The 24,439-nt window shown below is 43.1% G+C and overlaps 1 protein-coding gene across 1 annotated transcript; it reads left to right on the forward strand.

Moving 5' to 3' along the window:
- The first annotated feature begins 3,022 nt into the window (after window positions 1–3,022).
- On the forward strand, window positions 3,023–23,788 carry Nit2 (nitrilase family member 2). The gene is made up of 10 exons (XM_042677018.1): window positions 3,023–3,102; window positions 3,704–3,822; window positions 5,184–5,304; window positions 7,563–7,651; window positions 14,503–14,596; window positions 15,314–15,388; window positions 16,871–16,949; window positions 18,791–18,889; window positions 21,650–21,705; window positions 22,719–23,788. Exons 1-10 carry the CDS (start codon window positions 3,075–3,077, stop codon window positions 22,808–22,810), a joined length of 852 nt encoding a protein of 283 aa, XP_042532952.1. The 5' UTR covers window positions 3,023–3,074; the 3' UTR covers window positions 22,811–23,788.
- Window positions 23,789–24,439: the final 651 nt, after the last annotated feature.

Here is a 24,439-nt window from a genome sequence, read left to right on the forward strand (position 1 = left end):
AAGGGAAATCAAGTGAATAAAAGACTATATAGTTCAAGAAATTTTATTCTGATACCTATATAAAAAGTTTACCTGAGTGGATGAAGACATTTGCATGAAATTGCACCTAGTGCAGCACTTGATATTTATAACTCTCCCTAAACTATTGCATTGCATTTTTTCCATTTTCTTGGCACTCCTTTAGAAATGTTCCCAAGTCTCATTTTTTCACCCACTTCAGCCATGGGACCCTTTTTCATAATACTGATGTAAAGACATTTGTGTTACTGTTTATAAATTAAAATTGTAAATAAACTGGTACAGTTTGCTCAAAACTTTGTTCTTAAAGACAATGTCTCTTGTCTTTTTCCCTATTTGTAAATATCTAGATACTATGCAATTAGAAAATTGAAAACTTTTTTTAAAAAAGGTTTTGGTAGCATACATTAGTTGTACGAGAGGGTGAAGGTACTGTGACCATTTCCATACATGCATTCAAATACCCCTCCCTTCAACCTTACCCCACCTCTTACTGTCCTTCATCCTCCTTCCTGAAGGAGGATGAGGAATAGTGACCAGGTCCTGAGTTCAAGCCAGAGTACTGTCACCCACATACATGAAAGAAATGAAAGACCTTAAACAATGGATCACATCATGTTAGTGATTTGGAAAACAAAGTGTTGGTTGCTTCTACCCCACTCAGCTACAGATTTAATTCCAATAGCAGTTATGAGATGTTGTATGTGTGTACTCAGGACCTGAGAGTTGTTTTTTTTTCTCTCAAGATTGGTGCTCTGCCACTTGAACCACAGTTGTATTTCCGACTCTTTGCTGGTAATTGTGGATAAGAGTCTCACAGTTTTCTGCCCCAGCTGGCTTTAAACCATTATCCTCAGATCTCAGCCTCCTGAGTAGCTAGGATTTACAGGCATGAACCACCATCACCTAGCAAAATATTTTTATTTTTACCAATTATTTTCAACTCAATTGAATATTCTTATAGTAACCTCTAAATATTTCAAACAGGCCTGGCACACACATTTCCTAAGAGTAATGATACATTCTGCCCTAATCACAATACCACAAAAAATCAAAGTGTAATTGTCTCCCAATGTTTTTATACTATTCCTTAAAACCGCAATGTTTGAGAATTAAAAAGGAAGTTTACAATCCACTGAAGGATTTTAAAAAAATTTTCTTTAGGGGCTGGGAAGGTGGCTCAGTGGTAGAGCGCTTGCCTTGCATGCTCAAGGCCCTGGGTTCGATTCCTCAGCACCACATAAGCAAAAAGAAAAAGCCAGAAGTGGTGCTGTGGCTCAAGTGGTAGAGCGCTAGCCTTGAGCTGAAGAGCTGAGGGACAGCGCCCAGGCCCAGAGTTCAGGCCCCACGACCGGACCCAAAAAAAAAATTTTTTTTTTTCTTTATTGAGATTGATTACATACATTTCTCAATATTGTCAAACATTTAACCTTCAAAAGGTGAGTTGACATTTATCATCGTCTAAAATGTTTGTGAATTTTGTGAGCTTTGACTATGCATCTATTTCTTCCACGTCTTTCCTTTTGTTGTTCCCTCTTTCTCATTCCCTCCCTCCCATCGCTGCCCCTTGAGTAGCTTAGTTCACTTGCATCAATGTCCAGTGCAGCTGATGGACCACTCTGCTGTATTGTATCACCTGTTTCCTTCTGATTCTGTGCCCACCCCCTAGCTTTCCTCATCTGTGCACATGTATACACCATATGTGGGGTCAAAAACATGGAGTCATCTAAAAACAATAAGACAAATTAAGAGGTCCTTTGTTTCTTATATCTCTTGCATTTTGACTTTAACATCTGCCTATCAGGGAGACCATGTGCCGTTTGTCTCTGATCTTGGCTTATTTCACTCAACATGATTTGTTCTAGTTCCATCCATTTCCCCGCGATTGCCATTATTTTGTCCTTTCTAATGGCTGTGTGAGATATTCCATTGTATACAGGCACCACAATATATGGATCCATTCATCTGTAGTGGGGCAGCTGGGTGGTTTCCCACATAAGGATTTTTATCCGCAAATCTGCCAAAGACACAAAACGCCTACAAAAATTAGCAATCAAATATAAATGCTGAAAAAAGGATAATTAGCATTGATTTGTTGAAATGATTGTTTCACTCTCACCATCTCTCACTCATCCTCTCTTTAAATAGTAGGCTTGTGTTGGTCAGACCAGCTACCCACCTCTCAACACCCGCCCCCTCCCCTCTGACTCCAGCCAATCAGCATCACAACTCTTGCTCTGGCCACCGAGTGAACCAATAGCAAGAAGCTCATTCCTCTGTTCTCGTGTTTTCCCGCCCCGGAGAACCTGTTTTGTAAACATTTACAAGTATACTCTGGTGACTGACGCTGCTCTTTCTTTGCCCCTTGCCTTAGGTGACATTCTGCTTTCAGAATGTCGTTTTTTAGTGCCGACAGCAGTCCATTACAACTTGGGGTGGGGGGGGGGGCAGGGAGGGAGGATGAAGCTCAATGTGAAGCCCCTGCTTAGCATAGACAGAGTGCTGCGGTTCGAGCCCCAGCACCACAAACCACAAAGGCATCCCTTTCCCCACCGCAACAGTGGAGACAGGATCTGAGGCAGGAAGACAGGCCTGCCCTCCCGCAGACCTTGGGCCCCAGCAGCGGGCTAGCGGGGGACCTGGCTGGGGGGGCGGGCCCTGGCGCGGGGCGGGGCCTGGGCGTGGGGCGGGGCCCGGGCTGGGGGCGGGCCCTGGCGTTTGGCTAGGCCCTGACGTGTGGTGGGGACCCGGCTGGGGTCGGGCCCGGGCGTGAGGCGAGGCCCGGGCTGGGGGGCGGGGCCCTGGCGTGGGGCGGGGCCCGGGCTGGAGGCGGGGCCCGGGCTGGGGGGCGGGGCCCTGGCGTGGGGCGGGGCCCGGGTTGGAGGCGGGGCCCTGGCGTGGGGCGGGCCCCAGGCTGGGGGCGGGCCCGGGCGTGGCCCCGGCTGGGGGCGGGGCCCTGGCGGGGGGCGGGGCCCGGGCAGGCACGCCCGCTGGGCCTTGGCCCCACCCCTCGCACGCAGCCACTCGCCGGGAGTCTGCGCCTTTCGTCACCTTCGATGTGGCTTCCGCGAGGAGCCATGGCTAGTAAGTAGCGTCGTCTGACCCCCGCAGCCGCCCTCTGCGGGCAGCGGAGGGGGGAGCGGGGAAATTATGGCGAGCTCCAGCGGAGACCCGCGGTCTCAGCTCCGAGCGCCCCGCATCCCCGCCGCCTTGTAGGTCACAGTGTGGACGGGTGCGGGGAGGGCGGCGCGGGCTGCGCGGCGGCGTCCGGAAGGCTCTGAGGTGGCCCCGCGCCGCAGGGATTCCAGGTTTCCGGCCGACCCGGGAGCGCGCGGGGCCTGGGAGCCCCGCCGCTGCCGCCGCCCCCACCCCCCCTCCTGCCTGGCCTCGCGGCGCGCGCGCGTGTGTGCGCGTGCGCGCGCCTCCCGGTGGTTACGCGCACCGGCGCCCACGCAGACCCCATGCCGTCCGCGCTCCCGGGGAGCTCTCCACAGCCCTGCTCCCACTGCCTTTCGAGTAACGTCGGCAGCTCGGAGGCTGAGCACTCTCGGGGCTCACCTGGAGCCAGTGTCGGTCAGTTCGTAACCCGTGCACCGGCCCGTTAGGTTGGCGGTGCCCGGGTCGAACTGCGAGCTCTCTCCGAGGTCAGCCGTCCGGTCTGACCCCTGCTTTGTCGTCCGCCCAGCTTTCCGCCTGGCCCTCGTCCAGCTTCGCGTCTCCTCCGTCAAGTCCGACAACGTCACCCGCGCGTGTGCACTCGTCCGGGAGGCCGCCAAACAGGGAGCCAAAATCGTCTCCCTGCCGGTGAGTACGGGTTGCTGAGACGCAGCTGAACGCGGTCCTTGTTCCGGTTGTCCTTAGGTCCTCCAGCCGTGCCTTCGGAGCCCCAGTGTTGTTCCATGTTTGTCACGAAGTCATTAGCAAGGGCCTTTGTCGTAGGATGCGCCAACGTGGCTGCAGAGCTTTAGGTCTGTAGGATCTGTTCTCTTCTGACTTAGGTAGTGCTTGTGTGCTGACTTCGTGCCTTCTATAATTATGCTTTGAGGACCAGAACATGTTGGAGTTAGCACTCAACCATCAGCCTTTTCTGAGAACTTTTTGAGAGCCTGTAGCTTCCAGCTGAAGGTTATCCCACACTTAGATGTCTGAAAGTACTGAGGCCCAGACAGGGTTCCCCAGAAGTAGAGAACTTTGTGTATCATCTTCTCTAAGGTCCTTATGAGGGTCAGTGACTGTGGCTGTTCCACCACTTCCTGTAGCCGTGGAAGGAGACAGTTCTTTGCAAATTTTCAGAGCTCCCCTGTCTTTTAGCCAGGCTTTAGCCCAGAGCAAATGTGGCCAGCAAGAATGGTTAACACATGAGCTCCAGATCTATTAGCACCAGTCATGGAGTTCACCTGCACTTGTTACCTAATCATGGTATCTTACTGGTTTCTGTTGCTGAGAGTGAAAGCAGTTGACTTCTGTGTATGCTTGCTTCTGTGACTGACTTGCATCTTGTGCAAGCTGGGGATCTCCCCGCTTGAGATTCCTAGCACATGCTTGGTGTGTGGACCATGTTATTCAATGCAAAGTAAGTAGATCTGGATTTTGAAATTTAATAACGTTGGCCTTTTTTCTCCATGTCAATTGTTGAAGACAGCCAGCCCCCTACACCACTCCCCATTAATGAGAAACTTTGTAAGATCAGAATGATAGAGTTAAAGGAGATTTAGAAACAGCTTGTTTCAGAACTCTGTGTGTGTGGGTGTGTGTACTATATATATACATATATGTATATATAATATTTTATTGCTTGCCTAGTAAATAATATGGCTTTGAACTAAAAAAGTTCATCCCAATACCCAGCCATGTGAGTAAGCCCAATTCATAATGGAGGCCAAATACCCAAGCTTGGGAACCCATTGTTCAGCCAGACTTAGTCTTGACATCAACCAAGACATGATAGAGCTCACATGACTCTTCCTGTAGCCCAACATGGGTCAGTTGCCTAGTCTCCTTTAGGCCATAGGCTCTTTAGCTCTGGGGTTTTTTCTTGGCTGTGTTTTACCCATTCAAAGGAGCACATATGTGGAAATAGCACTTGCCTTCTTTCCACAGAACTTTACAGTGGATTGGATGGAATGTTGGTTCCCCCTCTTTTTTTTCTGCCTATATCATTCTAGGAGTGCTTTAATTCTCCATATGGCACGAAATATTTTCCTGAATATGCAGAGAAAATTCCTGGTGAATCTACACAGAAGCTTTCTGAAGTAGCAAAAGAATGCAACATATATCTCATTGGAGGTAATTCCTTCCATGTGGAATAATGTCCTAAGCATTAAAACATTTCAATGATTTTTTTATTACTGTGCAACATAATTCAGCTTGAGAAAAATGAGTTTTCTAAACAGACTGTCACATGCCTATAATCCTACCTCCTAGGAGGCTGAGACAAGAGGGTTGCGAGTTTTAACTCAGCCTGGGCTATATAATAAAACTCTTATCTCAAAAAAAAAAAAGTTCAATGTGATTATGAAGAGGAAATTTCTATGAGGTTAACCCAATGCACACAAAAGACACCTACATGCTTTTATGCAAAATTATTTATGTAAAGTAATACTAAATATTATAGAAAGACGTCAGGCTAATATTGATGAGCCAGGCATTGCATCTGTCTGCAGTCTTAGCTATTGAGGAAGCTGCCATCTAAGGATTTCTGTTTGAAGCCAGTATGAACAGGAAAATCCTTGGGGCTCTTTTTTTTTTTTTTTTTGGTCGGTCATGGGGCCTGAACTCTGGGCCTGGGCACTGTCCCTCAACTCTTCAGCTCAAGGCTAGCGCTCTACCACTTGAGCCACAGCGCCAACTTCTGGCTTTTTCTACTTATGTGGTACTGAGGAATTGAACCCAGGGTCTCATGCAGGGGAGGCAAACACTCTACCACTGAGCCACCTTCCCAGCCCCTCCCTGGGACTCTTATCCTAATTAATCCCCTAAAAGCCAGAAGTGGAGCTGTGGCTCAAGTGTTAGAGCACTAGCCTTGAACAAAAGAAGGTCAGAGATAGCACCTAGAGTTCAGTTCCCAGGGCCAGCACAAACACAAACCCTACTATTGATGATTTTCCTTAGGGAAGGAGTAGAAAAGCAGGAGAGATAGAAATGTGTATCTAAGCCAGGTGCTAGTAGTTAATGCCATCCTACTTACTTGAGAGGCTGAGATCTGAGGATCTTGGTTCAAAGCCACCCTGGGAAGGAAATTCTGTAAGGTTCTTTTCTTCAGTTAACCACCAGAAAACCAGAAGTGGTGCTGTGTCTCAAAGTGGTAGAGTGCTAGCCTTGAGCACAAAGATCTCAGGAATAGCAACCAGGCCTTGAGTTTAAGCCCCACAACCAACAACAACAAAACAAAAAACAACAAAAAAGAAATGTGCATCTATAGAATTCATTGTTACTACCTACATAAAAGCAGCTTTATTCTTGTGACTTTGAAATGCACTTTAGAATACAGTAAATCTGTATTCAGTAAATATAACAAAATTATGTCTGTTAAGACTGGAAATAAGAGTTGGCAAAACAAGAAACATCTAGATGGATGAGCATTTACTTATACAGACACCTGTCACATGACATCTTACCTTGAGGCTTTGGGGGATGTGGTATTTTGTTACGTTTGATTTGTTGAGGCAGGGGTAATTGGCGCTTGAACTCAGGGCTTCTTGCTCTCACTTGGCTTTTTTTTTTTTTAATTATAGCTGACACTCTGCCCTTGAGCTGTGCCTCTACGTTTGACTAATTTTAATTTTTATTGTTATTATAAAGATGATGTACAGGGGGGTTACAGTTTCATAAGTCAGGTAAAGAGCACATTTCTTTTTGGACAATGTCATCCCTTTCTCTTCCCAGTTTTTCCTTCCTGTCCCCATCTACAAGTTGTGTAGCTCATTTTCTGCACAGGGTCTATGAATACCACGGCTGCATTTGTACTTCTGACTTTTTGCTAGTTAATAGGAGGTAAGATTCTTCTTGGATTTTTTTTTCTACCCCAGCTGACTTCAGACCTCAATCCTCAGATCTCAGCCTCCTGAGTAGCTAGGTGCCACTGGCATCCAACTTGGGATATAGTTTTGTTGTAGAATGTAGTGAATTTAAGTTGTCAGTAAGAAATTGTTTTACTCTGTCCTTTATTTTTTATTGTTATTATAAAGGTGATGTACAAAGGGATTACAGAGTTACATAAGTCAAGTAATGAGTACATTTCTTTTTGTGATCCCTTCCCTTCCCTCCTCCTTCCCAGTTTATCCATCCCATCCCCACCCTATTTTCTTTCAAACTTGACTTTTTGGCATCTAATCTAATTATATTTTGTCAGCACTTTGGAGTTTATCTCTGAATGATATAATTAAGAAAAAAATGCTTAAATAATGCTTAGAATAAACTTCATTATCGGCCCCAAATGACAGTTTGCTGGGCTTTTATCTAGTAATTACAGAAATTTGCTACATTCTTTTTTTTCTTACTGTTTTGTGTGCTTATATATGATATATATCTTCTCTAATTGAAAGGCTCCATCCCTGAAGAGGATTCTGGGAAATTATATAACACCTGTGCTGTATTTGGGCCTGATGGAACTTTGCTAGTAAAGCACAGGAAGGTAAGAAGGGATATGAAAGTATTGTTCCTTTTAAGAATTTGCTGTGAAGTCTCCTAGCCCCTCTTTCCATTTTATTTTATTAGCTGATATTTGATAATACAGCGGTCCCTCATATCATAGGTTTCGACTGAATGGCACAAATGTCTGTGCTTGGTCACTTGCGTATTTCTGTAAATGAAGATACTTGTCACAGTTACTCCATGTTTCCTATCTGGATTTTTGTTTGCCTGGAATATCTTTTCTCTTTTCCCTTCTCATTTTTCCCTCTCCTTCCCATTTGCTTCCTCTTTCTCCTCCCCTTCCCTCTCCTCCTCTCTTCCCCCTTTTCCTTCCCTCCCCCCTCTACTCTCCATTCTCCCTCTCCTTCCCTCCCTCCTCTCATCTCCCCTTCCCCTTCCATTCCCTTTCCCCTTTTCCCCTTCTTCCCCCTCTGCTCCCTTTCACTCTCTCCTTTCCCTTTCTTTTCCCTTCTGTCCCTTCTGCTTTCCTTTCCTCACTTTTCCTTCCCTCCTTTTCCCTCCCCTTCTCTTCTTTCCTCCCATCCCTTCCCCTCCCCTTTTCTTCCTCCCTTCCCTTTCCTCTCATCCCCTCCTCTCCTCCCCTCCCCTCTCTTCTTCTTCCTTTCCCTCCTCTACCCCCTTTTTTGCTTTACTTATCATTTGAAAACTATCTTGTATTTATGTCTGAGTTTTCTTACACTATAATCTTCCTAATTACACTTTCTACAAGCTGAAATGATAGGTGTATGATGTCGTGCTAGTTTTTATTGGTGTCAGCCTTTATTGGAGGCTGAAGTGGCCTGGAACTGAATTGTGATCCTCCCAATCTCCACCTTCCAAATAGCTAGTAGTATGGGGGTGAGCCACCCATGAGATAAAATTAAAGAGCTGATGGTGGCTTTTGTATTATTGTTCCTCCCCTCCTTTAATGTCTTTGTTGGATTTTGAATCCAGGTCCTTGTGCATTGTAGGCACTACTACATTGTATGTTCTATCTCTAACCACACTAACTTTTTTCTTTTGAGTTATTGTCCTGTAGATTATAATTTCTATCAATCTGTCCATCCATCTCCATACATCCTAAGTTATACTGCATCACTTCATGTGAAAATTAAAGACCTTTTTGGTCCTATAGCTTCCATTTTCCTACCCATCATTCTTTTTTTTTTTTTAATTTTTATTTTTTTTTATTGTAAAGCTACTATACAGAGAGTTACAGTTACATGAGTGAGGTTATGAGTACACTTCTTCTTGAACATTGTTACCCCCTCCATTGTTTTCCCCCTACCATCCCCTCCCTCCCTCCCTTCCCAGAGGTTCTTTTTTTTTTTTTTTGATTGTGATTAAATGATTACATAATTTCAAAGTCACAAGTTCATTCTAACTTCCCTGGAGCAAATTGTCTACCACAGTCTGTGATATATAACAGTGTTCAGATGTTATATACCATATTTGTGATCAGCAGCATGAGGATATTTAGTAGTGGTTCAACCAGATGAGCAGGAGTTCTTTGTTTCTTAAGTCCTGTTAGTTTTGTCGTATCACCTAACCTTTTGGATTTAGCATCCACTTATCAGGGAGACCATGTACCGTTTGTCTCTTCGTTCTTGGCTTACCTCGCTCAACATGATTCCTTCTAGCTCCATCCATTTCCCTGCAAATGCCATTATTTTGTCATTTCTAATGGCTGCATAATATTCCATTGTGTATAGATACCACAATTTTTGGATCCATTCATCTGTGGTGGGGCACCTAGGTTGTTTCCATATCCTAGCTATTGCGAACAGTGCTGCAATAAACATGGAGGTGCACGTGTCCTTGTATATTGGTTCCTGTTGTTCAGGGTAGATGCCTAGAAGTGGTATGACTGGGTCGTAAGGGAGGTCAATCTTTAGCTTTCTAAGGACCCTCCAGACTGCTTTCCAAAGTGGTTGTATAAGTGTACATTCCCACCAGCAGTGTAATAGGGTTCCTCTTTCTCCACATCCCCTCCAGCATTTGTCGTTGGCTGATTTGTGGATGTGGGACATTCTGACTGGGGTAAGGTGGTATCTCAGGGTTGTCTTTATTTGCATTTCCTTCACCACCAGGGATGATGAACATTTCCTCATGTGTTTCTTTGCCATTTTTATTTCTTCATTTGAGAAGTCCCTCTTTAGTTCCCTTGCCCATTTAGTAATTGGTTTGTTAGGTTTGGGAGGGATTAGTTTCTTGAGTTCCCTGTATATACAGGATGTTAACCCCTTGTCTGATATATTGCTGGTAAATATTTTTTCCCAATTAGTTGGTTGTCTTTCTAGCTTAGTTGCGATAGATTTAGCTGTGCAGAAGCTTTTTATTTTAAGGTAGTCCCATTTGTCGAGTCTCTCTCCAACTTGTTGTGACCCTGGGACTCTGTTCAGAAAGTTCCTTCCTGTGCCTATTAGTTCAAGTGTCTCTCCTACTCTGTCCTGCAGTAGTTTCAGAGATTCAGGTTTAATGTTAAGGTCTTTAATCCATTTTGAGTTGATGTTGGTGCATGGTGATAGGCTGGGGTCCACTTTTAGTTTTCTGCATGTGGCTGCCCAGTTTTCCCAGCACCAGCGGTTGGAGAGGCTGTGTTTCTTCCATTGTATGTCTTTGGCTCCTTTGTCGAATATCAGCTGGCTGTAGGCCTGTGGGTTTATATCTGGATCTTCTATTCTGTTCCATTGGTCTTCGGGTCTGTTTTTGTGCCAGTACCATGCTGTCTTTGTGATTATAGCTCTGTAGTAGAGTTTGAAGTTCGGCATGGATAGCCCTCCCATATTGTCTTTATCCCCTAGAATTGTTTTGGCTATTCTAGGTCTTTTGTTGTTCCATATAAATTTTTGGACTGTTTTCTGTATTTCAGTGATGTACGTCATTGGGATTTTAATAGGAATTGCATTGAATTTGTATATTAGTTTTGGAAGTATCACCATCTTTACTATATTAAGTCTGCCTATCCAGGAACATGGGAGGTCTTTCCATTTCCTAGTGTCTTCTGCAATTTCTTTCTTTAACTTTTTATAGTTCTCATTAAATAGTTCTTTTACATCTTTGGTTAGGTTAATTCCTAAATATTTTATTTTTTGGGAGGTTATTGTGAATGGGGTTGCTCCCTTTATTTCCCTCTCTTCCTGTGTGTTATCAGTGTATAGGAAGGCAACTGATTTTTGTGGGTTTATTTTGTATCCTGCTATTTTGCCGAAGTGACTTATGATTTCTAAAAGTTTGGGGATGGAGTTTTTGGGATCGTGGAGGTATAGTATCATGTCGTCTGCAAAAAGGGATAGTTTCACTTCTTCTTTCCCTATGCGGATCCCTTTAATGTCTTTTTCTTGCCTTATTGCCCTGGCTAAGGGTTCTAGGACTATGTTGAAGAGGAGTGGAGACAGTGGACATCCTTGCCTTGTTCCTGTTTTTAGGAGGATTGGTTGTAGCTTTTCCCCATTAAATATAATATTGGCTATTGGTCTGTCATAAATGGCTTTTATTGTTTTTAGAAATGTTCCTTCCTATTTTCTCCAGAGCTTTTAGCATGAATGAATGTTGAATTTTATCAAAGGCCTTTTCTGCATCTGTGGCGATAATCATGTGATTCTTGACCTTGGCTCTGTTGATATGCTGGATTACATTTATTGACTTACGTATGTTAAACCATCCCTGTGTCTCTGGGATGAAGCCTACCTGATCATAGTGTATTATTTTTTTTATGTGTTTCTGGATTCTGTTAGCTAGAATCTTGTTAAGGATCTTTGCATCTGTGTTCATCAAGGAGATTGGCCTGTAATTCTCCTTTTTGGTTGGGTCTTTGCCTGGTTTGGGGATGAGTGTGATATTGGCTTCGTAGAATGAGTTTGGGATAGCTCCCTCCTTCTCTGTTTCTCTGAAGAGCTTGAGGAGTATGGGTATTAGTTCTTCTTTAAAGGTCTTATAGAATTCTTCTGTGAATCCATCTGGTCCTGGGCTTTTTTTTGTTGGAAGACTTTTGATAGCTTCCTGTATCTCATTATAGGATATTGGCTTATTTAATTGGTTAACTTCTTCTTTGCTCAGTTTGGGTAACTTGTATTTCTCTAAAAATGCATCCATTTCCGCCAGATTTTCTTCCTTTAGAGAGTATAGCTTTTGAAAGTAGTCTGTTAGAATTGTTTGGATATCTTGGGTACGTGTTGTGATGTTTCCCGTGGCATCCCTAATCCTATTAATATGGGTTTCCTCTCCTTTTTTTAATTAATCTTGCCAACGGGCCATCAATTTTGTTTATTTTTTCAAAGAACCAGCTTTTTGTTTGGTTTATTTTGGTTATGGTTTTCTGATTTTCTAATTGGTTAATCTCTGCTCTCAATTTGGTTATCTGGCTTCGTCTAGTAGCTTTAGGTCCCATTTTTTCTTGTTTTTCTAGCTGTTTTAGTTGCAACATGAGATTATTTACTTGGTCTGTCTCCATTCTCTTGATGTCTACCCATCATTCTTTACACTGTAATTACAATATGTTTCATGTATATATAAGTTATGTGTAGCAGCCATTTTTAATTTAGTTGTAAGTACTTTAAATAGTTTTAACTCAAATTCAGTCATTATATGTGTTGAAAGTATTTTAAATTAAGAAGAAAAAGATTTTAATGTTTACTCAAATTTTTACCATTTCTGGTATTTTCTTTTCCCTATTGACAATTCTCTTCTGTCTGGTGTCTATTCATTTAGACAGAAAGATTGCTTTTAGCATTTTTGTAATGAGATTATGAACTCTATTTATATTTGCTTATAAAGATAAGCACTTTGTCTTCAGTTTTTTGTTTTTTTTTGTGTGTGTTTTTTTGTTGTTGTTGTTGGTTGTGGAGCTTGAACTCTGGGCCTGGACACTGTCCCTCAACTCTTCAGCTCAAGGCTAGTGCTCTACCACTTGAGCCACAGCGCCACTTGCTTATGTGGTACTGAGGAATTGAGCCCAGGGCCTCATCATGAATGCAAGGCAAGCGCTCTACCACTGAGCCACCTTCTCAGCCTGTCTTCAGTTATTTTGGTTTTTTTTTGGGGGGGGGAGGGGGCGGGGTTATGGGGCTTGAACTCAGGGCCTGGACACTGTCCCTGAGCCTTTTTGTGCTCAAGGATAGCTCTACCACTTGAGCCACAGTGCCACTTCTGGCCTTTTCTGAGTAGTTTATTGGAGATGAGAGTCTCATGGACTTTGCTGCTCAAGCTGGCTTTCAGCTGCAATCCTCAGAGCTCCATCTCCTAAGTAGTCAGGATATTAGGTGTGAGCCACCAGTGCCTAGCTGAGCACAGTTCTTTTTAGTGTATCTCCTCAGTCCTGAGTTTACTGGTTCATGAATATGGAATATGCTCCTCTATTGATTAGGCTTTATTTATTTTGTCTAAGTTTCTTTTATATGGATACAGTCTTATGCGCGTCAGATTTATTTCCTCACTGGTACTTTTATCTTTCATATTAGTGTATTATTCTATAAAGGGGTTTTATTATGCTATTTTCATATATTCATATAATGTACTTTGATCAGATTCACCCCATTACTCTTCCTTATAGTCCTCCCCCTTCTTAAGACAGTTTTAATAGGTTTTGTTATCTTACTATCATATGAAGCGTTTCTATCAGAATCACTTCCCTATCGCCCTCTTCCCTCCCCACTCCCTCTCATTACCAACCTTTAATAGTGTCCTCACCTTCATTTTTACTCATGTCATTCTTTTTTTTTTCTTGTCTGGATAGTAAACAGAATATGTGAAGCCAGGCGCCTGTGGCTCAGGCCTGTAATCCTAGCTATTCAGAAGGCTGAGATCTGAGGATCGCAGTTCAAAGCCAGTCTGGGCAGGAAGTCCGTGATACTCTGATCTGCAATGAACCACCAGAAAACCGGAAGTGGCTTTGTCGCTCAAGTGATAGAGCACTAGCCTTGAGCTGAAGAGCTCAGGCACAGCACCCAGGTTGAGTTCAAGCCCCATGACCAACAAAAACAAAAACAAAAAAGAGAATATGTGATATTTGTCATTGTCAATCTGGCTTATTTCATTTAACATGGCCATGTCCGGTTCTATCAATTTCCCTGAAAACAACCTAATTGCATTCATCTTCAGTGCTACTCATTCCCTATACCTCTTGCCAATTTTGGGGTTCTGAGATGTCTTCATTTAGCATTTACAGTGAGTCAAAATACCAACACATTCACTTGTGGGCAGGAACTGGAGGGAAAACTGGGGAAAGTGAAGGAAGGGGTACATTGTCAAAAAAAGAAATGTGCTCATTACCTGACTCATAAAAAGATAACCCCTCTGTACAACACTTTAATAATAAGGGTAAAAATATATTAAAAAATCCCAGCACATTAATTATGTTCCATTAAAACTGTGGATACTGATTTACATACCATACCTGGGCTCTGGTGACTCATGCCTGTAATCCTAGCTACTCAGGAGGCTGAGGTCTGAGGATCATGGTTCAAAGCCAGCCTGTGCAGGAAAGTCCTTGAGACTCTTTTCAATAAACCACCAGAAAACTGGACCTGGTGCTGTAGCTCAAGTAGTAGAGTGCTAGCCTTGAGCTGAAGAGCTGAGGGATAGTGCCCAGGCCCAGAGTTCAAGCCCCACAACCAACCAAAAAAAAAAAAAGTTAGAACTTGCAGAATCATTTTCCCAGTTTCCTGTAGAATTCCTTTTTTCTTTTTTTTTCACTTATCAGCCAGCTTGTGGGTGCACATTGGGCAAATTATGGGTACTGTTTATACCATTGATCTTGGAGGATTTCCATATCTGACAGGGGAAAGATGTCTGTTATTACAGCTGTGAACTCTGCTAGAGAGGAGATAACCAAACCCATTATTTGTGATGCAGATCCACCTGTTTGACATTGATGTTCCTGGGAAAATTACATTTCAAGAATCTAAAACATTGAGTCCTGGTGATAGTTTCTCCACGTTTGATACTCGTATGTACCAGATTAGTTTGCCTCTTTCAGTAATCCCAGAAAAGAGGAGAGGGTATTCCTTTCTTACTCTTCTATGTCTGTCTCCAACTTCTTCTTGGAAGTGAGGATGACAGAGAACAGTCAGGAAGAGGTCTGGAAAGTTCAGGTTGGATGGAGATCTAAAGATTTTGTTCTTCCATTTGGCCATCGCCTTCTGTGCTAACCTGCAGAGAATGCCTGTTTGGCCACAGTTCAACACATTCCACATTAACAGTAAGCCTTCAGCTAGAGTGAATTCCTCAAATCTACTCAAATGTAAACTGTGTCTTTGAGATGAAATTCAAGTATGGAAGAACTTAGGCTGGGCGCTCGTGGCTCATGCCTATAATCCTAGTACTCAGAAGGTTGAGATCTGAGGATCACAGTTCAAAGCCAGCCAGGCAGAAAAGTCCATGAAACGCTGATCTCCAATAAACCACCAGAAAACCAGAAGTGGTGCTGTGGCTCAAGTGGTAGAGCGCTAGCCTTGAGCTGAAGAGCTCAGGGACAGTACCCAGGCCCAGAGTTCAAGGGCCCCCCTACCAAAAAAAAAAAAGAACTTAGAAATTTTCTCCATTCAGGGCTCCTGTGTTAATTGTCCCTTCCCAGTGTTTGTGATCATGGAGGCTTGATATTACCCTGCCATATCATAGCACAGGAAGCTAACCTCTCACTTGTACATTTTCTGTTTGAAAACAGCTTACTGCAAAGTGGGCCTGGGCATCTGCTATGACATGCGTTTTGCAGAGCTTGCGCAAATCTACGCACAGAGAGGTGAGATGGTGTGGGTCAGGTGACAGAGGTGCTTCCAGTCTGGTCTCTGTGTGTGGGAGGAGACTCAAGCACAGGCTTCACATAAAATGCACAACATGCACAGAAAAGTTGGACATAGCGTCTCACTATCTCCATGTCTAGCCTGTTCACCTCTGTTTGGCTAATCCAACTTCTGCTGTGTAGAAGTGTTAGTTCTGAGGGTTGTATTTCTGTGTGTGTGTGTGTGTTGGGGGAGGGGGGCTCAATTTAACACACATCATGTAGTTAAGATAGGAATCGTGCTCCTAAATGTTTGCTGTACCTTTAGTTCTAGTTTTTGTGCCACTTCTGGGGCTTGAACTCAGGGTCAGGAGTGGTCCCTGAGCTTTTTCCCCTCGAGGCTGAAGCTTTACCACCTGACTCATATCTCCACTTCTAGATTTTTGCTGGGTAATTGGAGATATGAGTCTCTGGGATTTATCTTGTTAGGCTGGCTTGGAACCACGAATCTCAGATCTCAGCCTCCTGAGTAGTTGAGATTACAGGTGTGAACCACCAATTCTGTTCTTTTTGACTTCCTTTTGAACTCTTCTATTACTGGATTTGGAGTCTCAGCAGAAGTGAAGCAAGGTTGTCTCTTGGATATCTGTGCTAAGATATCTAATTAGTAATATTTTGTATGCCAAGCCATCAGAAGATCTGTGTTCTAGTACCAACTCTTTCCATTAACTGACACAATACTTTGAAACTAGTCAATCTCAGAAGCAGTGTAGTTTTTGGTTTCCAAGTAGGAATGGTGTGAGGAATAATAGAGAACTCATAAAGACCTTTGTTGGCACTCAACACATGTTAGCACCCTTCCTACACTAGCTCAGCTGTGGGTAAAGTGAGGCAGTGAGGATGGTTTGGGTGCAGCTCAGCAGAAGGTGGAGACACACAGGCTCTTCACAGGCACTGCCAGCCCATTTCCGCAAGTGCTAGAAACTCTTCACTCTGTTTCAGTTGGAATCCTCACAGTGTGTGTTTCATGACCTGGGACGCTGACCATATCACACTGAGAAAACTTTGACAGTTCTCTACAGTTTTTGTTGGTTGTATGTTCAACGCATATATCTCTCAAAGAAGTCAGAGCTGTATCTGACTAGACTGACATCGTTTTTTTGTTGTTGTTGTTTGTTTGTTTTTTGTTTTTTTTTTCCATTGTGGGCTTGAACTCTAGGCTCATTTGCTGTCCCTGTGCTCTTCACCTCTAGGCAAGCACTCTACCTCCTGAGCCACAGCTCTACTTCTGGTTTTCTAGTGGTTTATTGGAGATAAAAGTCTCACACACTTTCCTGCTTGGGCCGGCTTTGAACCGTGATCCTCAGATCTCAGCCTCCTGAGTAGCTAGTATTACAGGCATGAGCCACTGGTGACCGGCTGATTGACATCTTTTTGTACTTAGAAAGGGTTAAGTTAGGTTAGGGCCTGGTATCCACTGTTGTTTGGCTTTTCACCCCCAAGGCTGCCAGCTGTTAGTGTATCCTGGAGCTTTCAATTTGACCACGGGACCAGCCCACTGGGAGCTGCTTCAACGAGGCCGGTAAGAAAGGAACCAAGCTTCTCAATGTTGCTTCTTTGTGGAAAGGTTTTTAGTGTGGTGAAAGTACCAAAGTGGAAACGTGCAGTGCTAGGATCCAGCGACAGGGCGGGATGAGTCTGGAGGAAGGGCTGCTGCTGAGCTCACCCTGTCAGAGGCCATGGACATCTCATCAAGGATTTTTAAGGACTGGGGTTTTTGCATTTTCCAGAAAATTGAGCACTGGTCGATTAGGTAGTGATTGTATTTTTCAATGATTAAATTTGAATTGGTCTCTCTCTTACTCTCTTTCCTTTGGTGGTTGTGGGATTTAAACATAGAACCCAGTGAGAGCAATGCTAAATGAGCTCATTTCCTACTCCAGATTAGTTTCCTTTAGGACAATTGCCAGTAACTTTTACAGAGAAATTGCGTGTGGATGGTGTGTGCATGTGTGCATGCATGCATGCACGCACCAGTACTGTGGCTTGAACTTCGGGGCCTTGTGTTCTTGCCTAGCTTTTTTTGCTCAAGATATGAGACACGGTATTAGACATAAGAGTATCTCAGATTCAGGGCTAGGAATTTGGCTCAGTGGTAGAGTGCTTGCCTAGCATGCATGAAGACCTGGGTTCAATTCCTCAGTACCACATAAACAGATAAAGCCGGAAGTAGAGCTATGGCTCAAGTGGTAGAGTGCTAGCCTTGAGCAAAAGAAGCTCAGGGACAGTGCCCAGGCCCTGAGTTCAATCTCCAGGACTTGCAAAAAAAAAAAAAAAAAAGAGTCAGATTTATCTGCATGTGCTAGCTGATCCTCAGATGAGAAATGGTAAAATTGTAGTTGGGAGCTGCTTGTATCAGGTGCTGAGCTTATATCAGTCTCCAAAGCCAAGAAAAGAAAAACAAGACTTACATTGAAAGACTGATGGTTTCAGTGCAGCTGACTGCCATTCCCATTGGGTGCTACCGCTCCGTCTTCTACTCTATCTTCCTAGTCCTGGGGATAATCTTACTCTGCCCAGAAACTCATGATAAGCCCTTGTTCTTCTCAACTGCAGCACAAGAGCCTTTCACAAGCATCTCTGACATGTCATAGTTGTTTATTCCTTAGCTCGCTAAGTCTCAATGGTAATGAAGGTGAAATAGCAGAAGAGGGTAACATGGAAAGGAAAAAACTGTGTGTGTGTGTGAGAGAGAGAGAGAGAGAGAGAGAGAGCGAGGGTGAGTATAAGTGCTCTCCAAACCATGAGTGCCTCCACAGATCATGGACATTAACATTTCTTTAAATGGGGAGCATAAATTAAATGGAGGAAATGTACCTGTGGAAAAATTTGTATTTCAAGCACACACAACAACCAAGCTTGCTTGCTTACTCAGCTGGTGCTCTACCACTTGTACCCAATTGGCCTTGAACTCATGAGCCTCCAGCCTCAGCCTCCTGAGTGCTGGGAGACATGCAAAACCATGCCTGGCTCTATTTGCTCATCTTAAAAATTGGTTATTTTTAGCTCACAGCCTATAATTCTAGCTACTCTGGAAACAGATCTGAAGATCATGGTTCAAAGCCAGCCTGGGCAGGAAAGTCCATGACTCTTATCTCCAACTAACCATGAGGAAAGATAAAAGTGGAACTGTGATTTAAGTGGTAGAATACCAGCCCTGAGTACAAAAGCTCAGGGACAGTGCCCAGACCGGCCAAAAAAAAAAAAAAAAAAAAGAGATTGAGACTGAGATTTTAAGTTACTGTGTATTATGGATGTTAATCCCTTGTTAGATAGACAGACAGTTTGGAAATATCTCGCCCATTCTGTATCTATAAAACAGATACATAGTGTGAGTTCTTCTTCCCTGACCACTGACTGCAGGGCTGTGGATAATCAGGTGTATGTGGCGACAGCCTCCCCGGCTCGGGATGACAGCGCCTCCTATGTGGCTTGGGGACACAGCACCATCGTGAATCCTTGGTGAGTATGTCTCAGTGGGTAAGCTCAGGGTTGCCTGGCTTTTACCTCCTACTTTTATTTTATATCCTGAAAGGCAGGAGAAGCTGCCGCTTGAAACCCATACAAGAAAGAATTCTTCCTTCTTGATGGATTGAATGCTAGGCATCATCCCTCTTCGCATGATTTTCATTGCCAGTCATACCTGCATAAACAAGGCACCTGAGATAGGTGGAAGGAGTAAAAGAAGCTCCTTAACTTTGGATTTTGGTTAAAATTTAGGCTGAGTGACTGTTCTAGGGCAAGAATGTGTTACAGGGCAAGGACTTTGTTCCCAATGTAATGATTAGAGGAATGGGGAGGATAGAGGTAGTAACGGAAACTATGACCCTGTGCTCTGAAAAGGGAAAGCATTTGTTTACTCAGTGAAGGCAACACGTAAGACTGCCCGTCATCCTTTGATGTACCAACCGCCCCTCCCCCACAATACTTTTGCACATGTGATCTCAGCCTAGACCCCTGTCTTTATTAAGCTTGATTTGTAGATAGTAGAATTGTTAGTTTGCCGGAACTATTATTTTAACCCAGGACTTTGTACTTGGCTTTATTCCATGCAACATCCACAAACATATACTGTCATTCTCTCCCACACCCACCTCTCCCCCCCTTCTCGGGTATTTCTGCAGTTTTAGAATAGACCAGTAACAAAAATGAGAAGGGTTAAATAGTACTGAACGGTCTTAAAGGGTCTGAAATTACAGCACTCAGCTCTATGAATGGCTACAAGGCCTTCAAACACATAACTAATAAGAGGATCTCAATGATTCTTCTATCTGTTCCAGGCTGTTGTAAGGCCTTCAAAGTCATTTGGTATGTATTAGAATAGACACACATGCTTCTAGTCAGCTCTTTCATAGGATTAGCATAGCATGTTTTCCTGAGTGATAATTTTGCATAGCCTGCAAATGATATAAATACTCAAATGGCCTTTTACATAAAAAAATTTTCGGAAGTGGTGCTGTGGCTCAAGTGGTAGAGTGCTTGCCTTGAGCTGAAGAGCTGAGGGACAGCGCTCAGGCCCAGAGTTCAAGCCCCACGACTGAACAAAAAGAAAGTTTTTTTTTTCCTACTCCTGCAGCATTGGAAGTCAGGAAGGGTTATGCTGGCTTGAAAACTTTCATGAATTTGCACCAAGTTCCTCAGTGTTCTTATTAGTGATAGGCTTCCTCTCTGTCTCTTGGGTGGTTCTGCTCCACAGATAGTTCTGTTAGTGATTGAGCCAGATGTTCTAACATAAAGTGATCTGCCTTATATTTCTTCTGTGGAAGTACGTTGATGTTGGGGTAGGTACCTGAGGATACATAGAGATCAATTTTTGAATGCTCTGATAAAGATTAGACAAGATCAGCAAAGGATTTTGTTAAATGGAATTCACAGTGTTATTTACAGCTCATCTCTGGTGGAGATATTTCTGGCTATCTAGTAAGTAGAGCTAGTGATTATGTCATTGTTATTGTTAGAAATGGCTTGGGATGTTGGGGGTGTTGTATAAGGAAACCATCTCAAAAAGAACTCAGCAGAGCGAAGTTTCCCTCCTTCCTGCCTGCCTGTCTTCCTTTTCTTTTCTCAGCAAGGCAAAGTTTATTTCTGCAGAGGGGTGTACCATCAGCCAAACATCTGGCAGGAAAGTGCACAGAGCAGGCAGGCTGTCCCCTTTTTGTCCCAAACACAGTAGGTCCTGCCCTCTCTACTCAAATTGGCCAAGCTCAAGTTCGCAATCTGCTGGCAATTGGCTGGTTAGAAGAAGATAAAATATATTTACATAAAGTGACATGAAGACTTTAAGAGTAACAGTACACCATTAATCTCAAAACAAACTCATACCCTCTGCTGTTTTCTGGAACAATCTACAGTGTGTCTTAATTCCATCTTGGAACACCAATTAAGGCAGAACCTTACATTTCAAAAGCCTTATTTGTCCCAAAGCATTTCCTCCTTTCCTTTCATTACTTGCTGATGTTGTCTTAGCAGAATCATCAACAAGAGTTAAGTCACCAGGCCAAAGCAGGGACTTTTAAGCAACCTATTTTAATAGAAAATATGGCTTTTCTCATATTCTGCACGGTGACTTTGGAGTTTCACCAGGGTCAAGAGTCTAAGTACTGGAAAACGGTTTCCAGGTTTCTCTAGAGTTTTGAAGGCATATTGTTCCCACCAGCATGGTACATGGATCCCCTTCAACTTCTCTCCACGCCCTATGCGTTGAAACCATTCTCCTAATCTGAAGCTGAAGCCAGTTAGCATAAAGACAGATTCCAGCTAATCTGAAGCTGAAGCCAGTTAGCATAAAGACAGATTCCAGCTAATCTGGGGCCTGTTTGGCTCAGCCACAGCACCCTCAGTTGAGGTACAAGCCTAGGCAGGTGGGAGTTGCAGATGAAGACTGACCTTGCTTTATTTAGCACGCTTGGGAGGAGACGGGATGGTGTTTCCAGTTGGCTCAGGTTTTACTCTATTCTCAGATGTTTATAGCAGTATGCAGTTTGCAAAACACTCTAGACTTTTCTCACTAAGTCTCACAGAGCTCAGATTTTGACTTTATAAAGCAGGAAATAGAGATTGCACATGGCTTGCCACAAGGTCACAGCTCTTTAAATGCCAGGACAGGAATTCACGTACCTACTGTTTTAGATCTCAGAATTGTTTTCTTTTGTGCTATGAACTGGTATAAAACATTGAATACTCAGCCTTGGTGGATCCATTCATTCTCCTTGAATCTTTCAGGGGAGAAGTCCTGGCCAAAGCTGGCACTGAAGAAATGATTCTGTTTTCTGATATAGGTAAGGTTTCCCCTGCTACTGTTGCTGCTGGTGAAGCTGAGGTGTATGATAGAGAGGACAGAAAGGGACCTCCAGCGAGAGTTTCCAGATTCTTGTTACCCTCAGAGAATAATTCAGAGGTGAGACAGTGTGGAAGAGGAAGGCAATTTTATTACAGAGTGAAAGGAAGTATACGTTTCTCAGGAGAGAGATGCTTTCCACACTTCTCTTCCTGTTATACTAGATCTTGGCATTGTGATAAAAGGTTACACAGGTCATTTTTTGTCAAGTCACTCTAGTGACAAAGGTGATTTCATTTTTTTCCTTATTTTTATCAATACTGGGACTCAAACCCAGAGCCTTGTGCTCTCCCTTTTCCTGCTCAGGGCCGGTGGGTGTTCTACCACTTGAGCCACACCTATAGCTGCTGGTTAATTGGAGATAAGAGTCTCTCAGACTTGTCGACCCAGGCTGGCTTTGAACCACAATCCTCAGATCTCAGCCTTCTGAGTAGCTACTATTTTAGATGTAAGCTAATATTCCAGGGTGGCTTGAAATATTTATAACATCAGGTTCAGGTGGGAAGATCAGACATGATGCCCATAGTTCCAACTGTTTATAATTCAAAACCTAGATCAAAGGTTGTTGATTCCACACATAAATAGATAGCTTCTGAGTTGCTGCTGTTTAACATTCCTTGTTTTTATTTCTTGCCCTTGATCCCATTAATCCTTCTCTCAAGTAGTTCAGGTCTGATGTCCTACTACTAAGGCCAGGTCCCAAGGCTATGAAACTTTAGTCTCTTGGGAGGAAAAGCTCTCTTTGCCTGTCCTTATTTATCCTTGACTAGATTCTAGTTTTGAGGCTAAGCCCTGAGTTTTGTTTGTTTGAAATGTTTCCAGAGAAGTGCCGGGTCATCTGCATTTGTAAGACCAGTGTTATTGAGTCGCTTGCTGAGATTTCTTACTTTTAGTTTGGGAAAGAAATCCTCCTGGTTAGCAAATTATTAATCACGCGCTTTCCTATTTTTGCAGACTTGAAGAAGTTGGCTGAAATACGTGAGCAAATACCCATTTTTAAACAGAAACGATCAGACCTTTATGCAGTGGAAACAAAAAAACCTTAAAGTTTGTTTCCAGCATGTCATTAAACAGGAAGATACTTATCTTTTTGATAATGTATTGAGGATGTTGGGAATTGAATGTAGGGTCTTTCGCAAACTACCTGTATCCCTCCACTATTGAATTTTTAAATAGACCTTAAATTTTTTTTCTCTTCCCCAGAGAATTCTATTGCTAGATCCTCAGCATGCTGACATTTTGCATGTTAGTTTGAAAAGATGGAGGCCAATGTCAAGGAGCTAAAAGAGGAAGCCTGGCTTTGAAACTTAAATTGCCATTCAACAAAGCACAATTCATGCAACAAAGCACAATTCATCTTGATCAGTGTCCTCTCTTGGCAGTCTCACCTGTCCCTCCCAGCCCAACCCTCCCCCACTTTTAATTTTGTAAAATATACATTGAATTTTTTGCTGCATTCTTCCTTTTTACTCTCTTCATCTACCGCCCTCCCCTTGACTCCACTCCAACCCTGTAAAGGCTGTTTATTGGTGTTTATCTTGTTGACCTAGGATTTTGCCTTTTTAAGGAATTAATGCTATTTGAGTTCTTTCCTGAACTTACCATATTTCAGTTAATGAATATACACTTGAAGCTTCTTTATAGTTGTTGCCTCAAGCAGTGGATAAAAATGCCATGTTGGTATCACAGGCTTGTTTCACCTAATACCAGCAGGTTTGTGTGAATCTCTTATCCCACTCATTGGAATTGGAATCTTTTATCTGGAGAACCTCCTCTGGAGCTATCAATTCTTTAAAAATACTGTATGGCTTTTGGATCCCCATCTACTGGGAATCTAGGTGTTAGGTCTTTGGTATTTGTCAGCAGTGACAGTCTCTTCCCTCCTCACAGCCTTTTCATATTTAAGGAGCTAATGAACTCCTCTCCTGGTCTTGGAGGAAAGGCTGGGTCAACAGTAAGCCCCATGGAAGAATGGCACTGGTGACGATGGAACAAACTAAGTAAAGATTTGCAGATTTTCCTGACTGGTTTGAGTGTCTCAGTCTCATCATTTTCTACTTTTCCTTAAGAACACTTTCTAGCTGCATAGATCAGAGCTATGTAGGCTAGTGGTTTTCAGACCTTTTGGTGTTCCACATTAAGATTTCTTAATGCATTATCTTTGATCAGTTACCCCTTTTCGTTATTTTCTCCCTCCCTTCCAATCATATATTTTTCCACTTTTGTTAAATTTTGCAGGGTATTCATTGAATTTATAACTGAATTCTTCCCACTTCCTCTATCCTTCTCCCTTTGGCCCCACCCCCTACACATCAAATCCCTTTATACAATTAAACACTTCAATGCATTTTCTCAAGTAGTGGCCTGGGAATTTATAACCAGCTGTCAAAAGAATTTAACATTCACTGATTACTATGGCTTTGGCCAGGAATCCACATGCCACTTCAAAAGAGTTGGGATCATATCCAATTAATTGCCTCTTGTGGCCTAATGCAGTACTGGTCCACTATACCACTGGCTATGAATGACAGATATTGACCATACTGGTACATAAAAATTATTACTAAAAGATACATGAAGTCCATTCTATTAATGAGCAAAGTAATCACCTGGCATTTAATCTCTGGAAAATAGCACCGTGTCCTCAGACCAAGTGTGGAAAACATGACTTTTCT

The sequence above is a fragment of the Dipodomys spectabilis genome, unplaced genomic scaffold (genome assembly GCF_019054845.1).
Source record: "Dipodomys spectabilis isolate Male_0828 unplaced genomic scaffold, ASM1905484v1 ptg000032l, whole genome shotgun sequence".
NCBI classification, from domain to species: Eukaryota; Metazoa; Chordata; class Mammalia; order Rodentia; family Heteromyidae; genus Dipodomys; species Dipodomys spectabilis.

Bases quoted from the DNA above. Each gene is read 5' to 3' on its own strand.
- Nit2 (XM_042677018.1), top strand. From the start codon at position 3,075: ATGTGGCTTCCGCGAGGAGCCATGGCTA. The intron at 15,389-16,870 runs GTGAGATGGTGT...TTCACCCCCAAG, and splicing joins GCAAATCTACGCACAGAGAG to GCTGCCAGCTGTTAGTGTAT. The intron at 16,950-18,790 runs GTAAGAAAGGAA...CACTGACTGCAG, and splicing joins GAGCTGCTTCAACGAGGCCG to GGCTGTGGATAATCAGGTGT.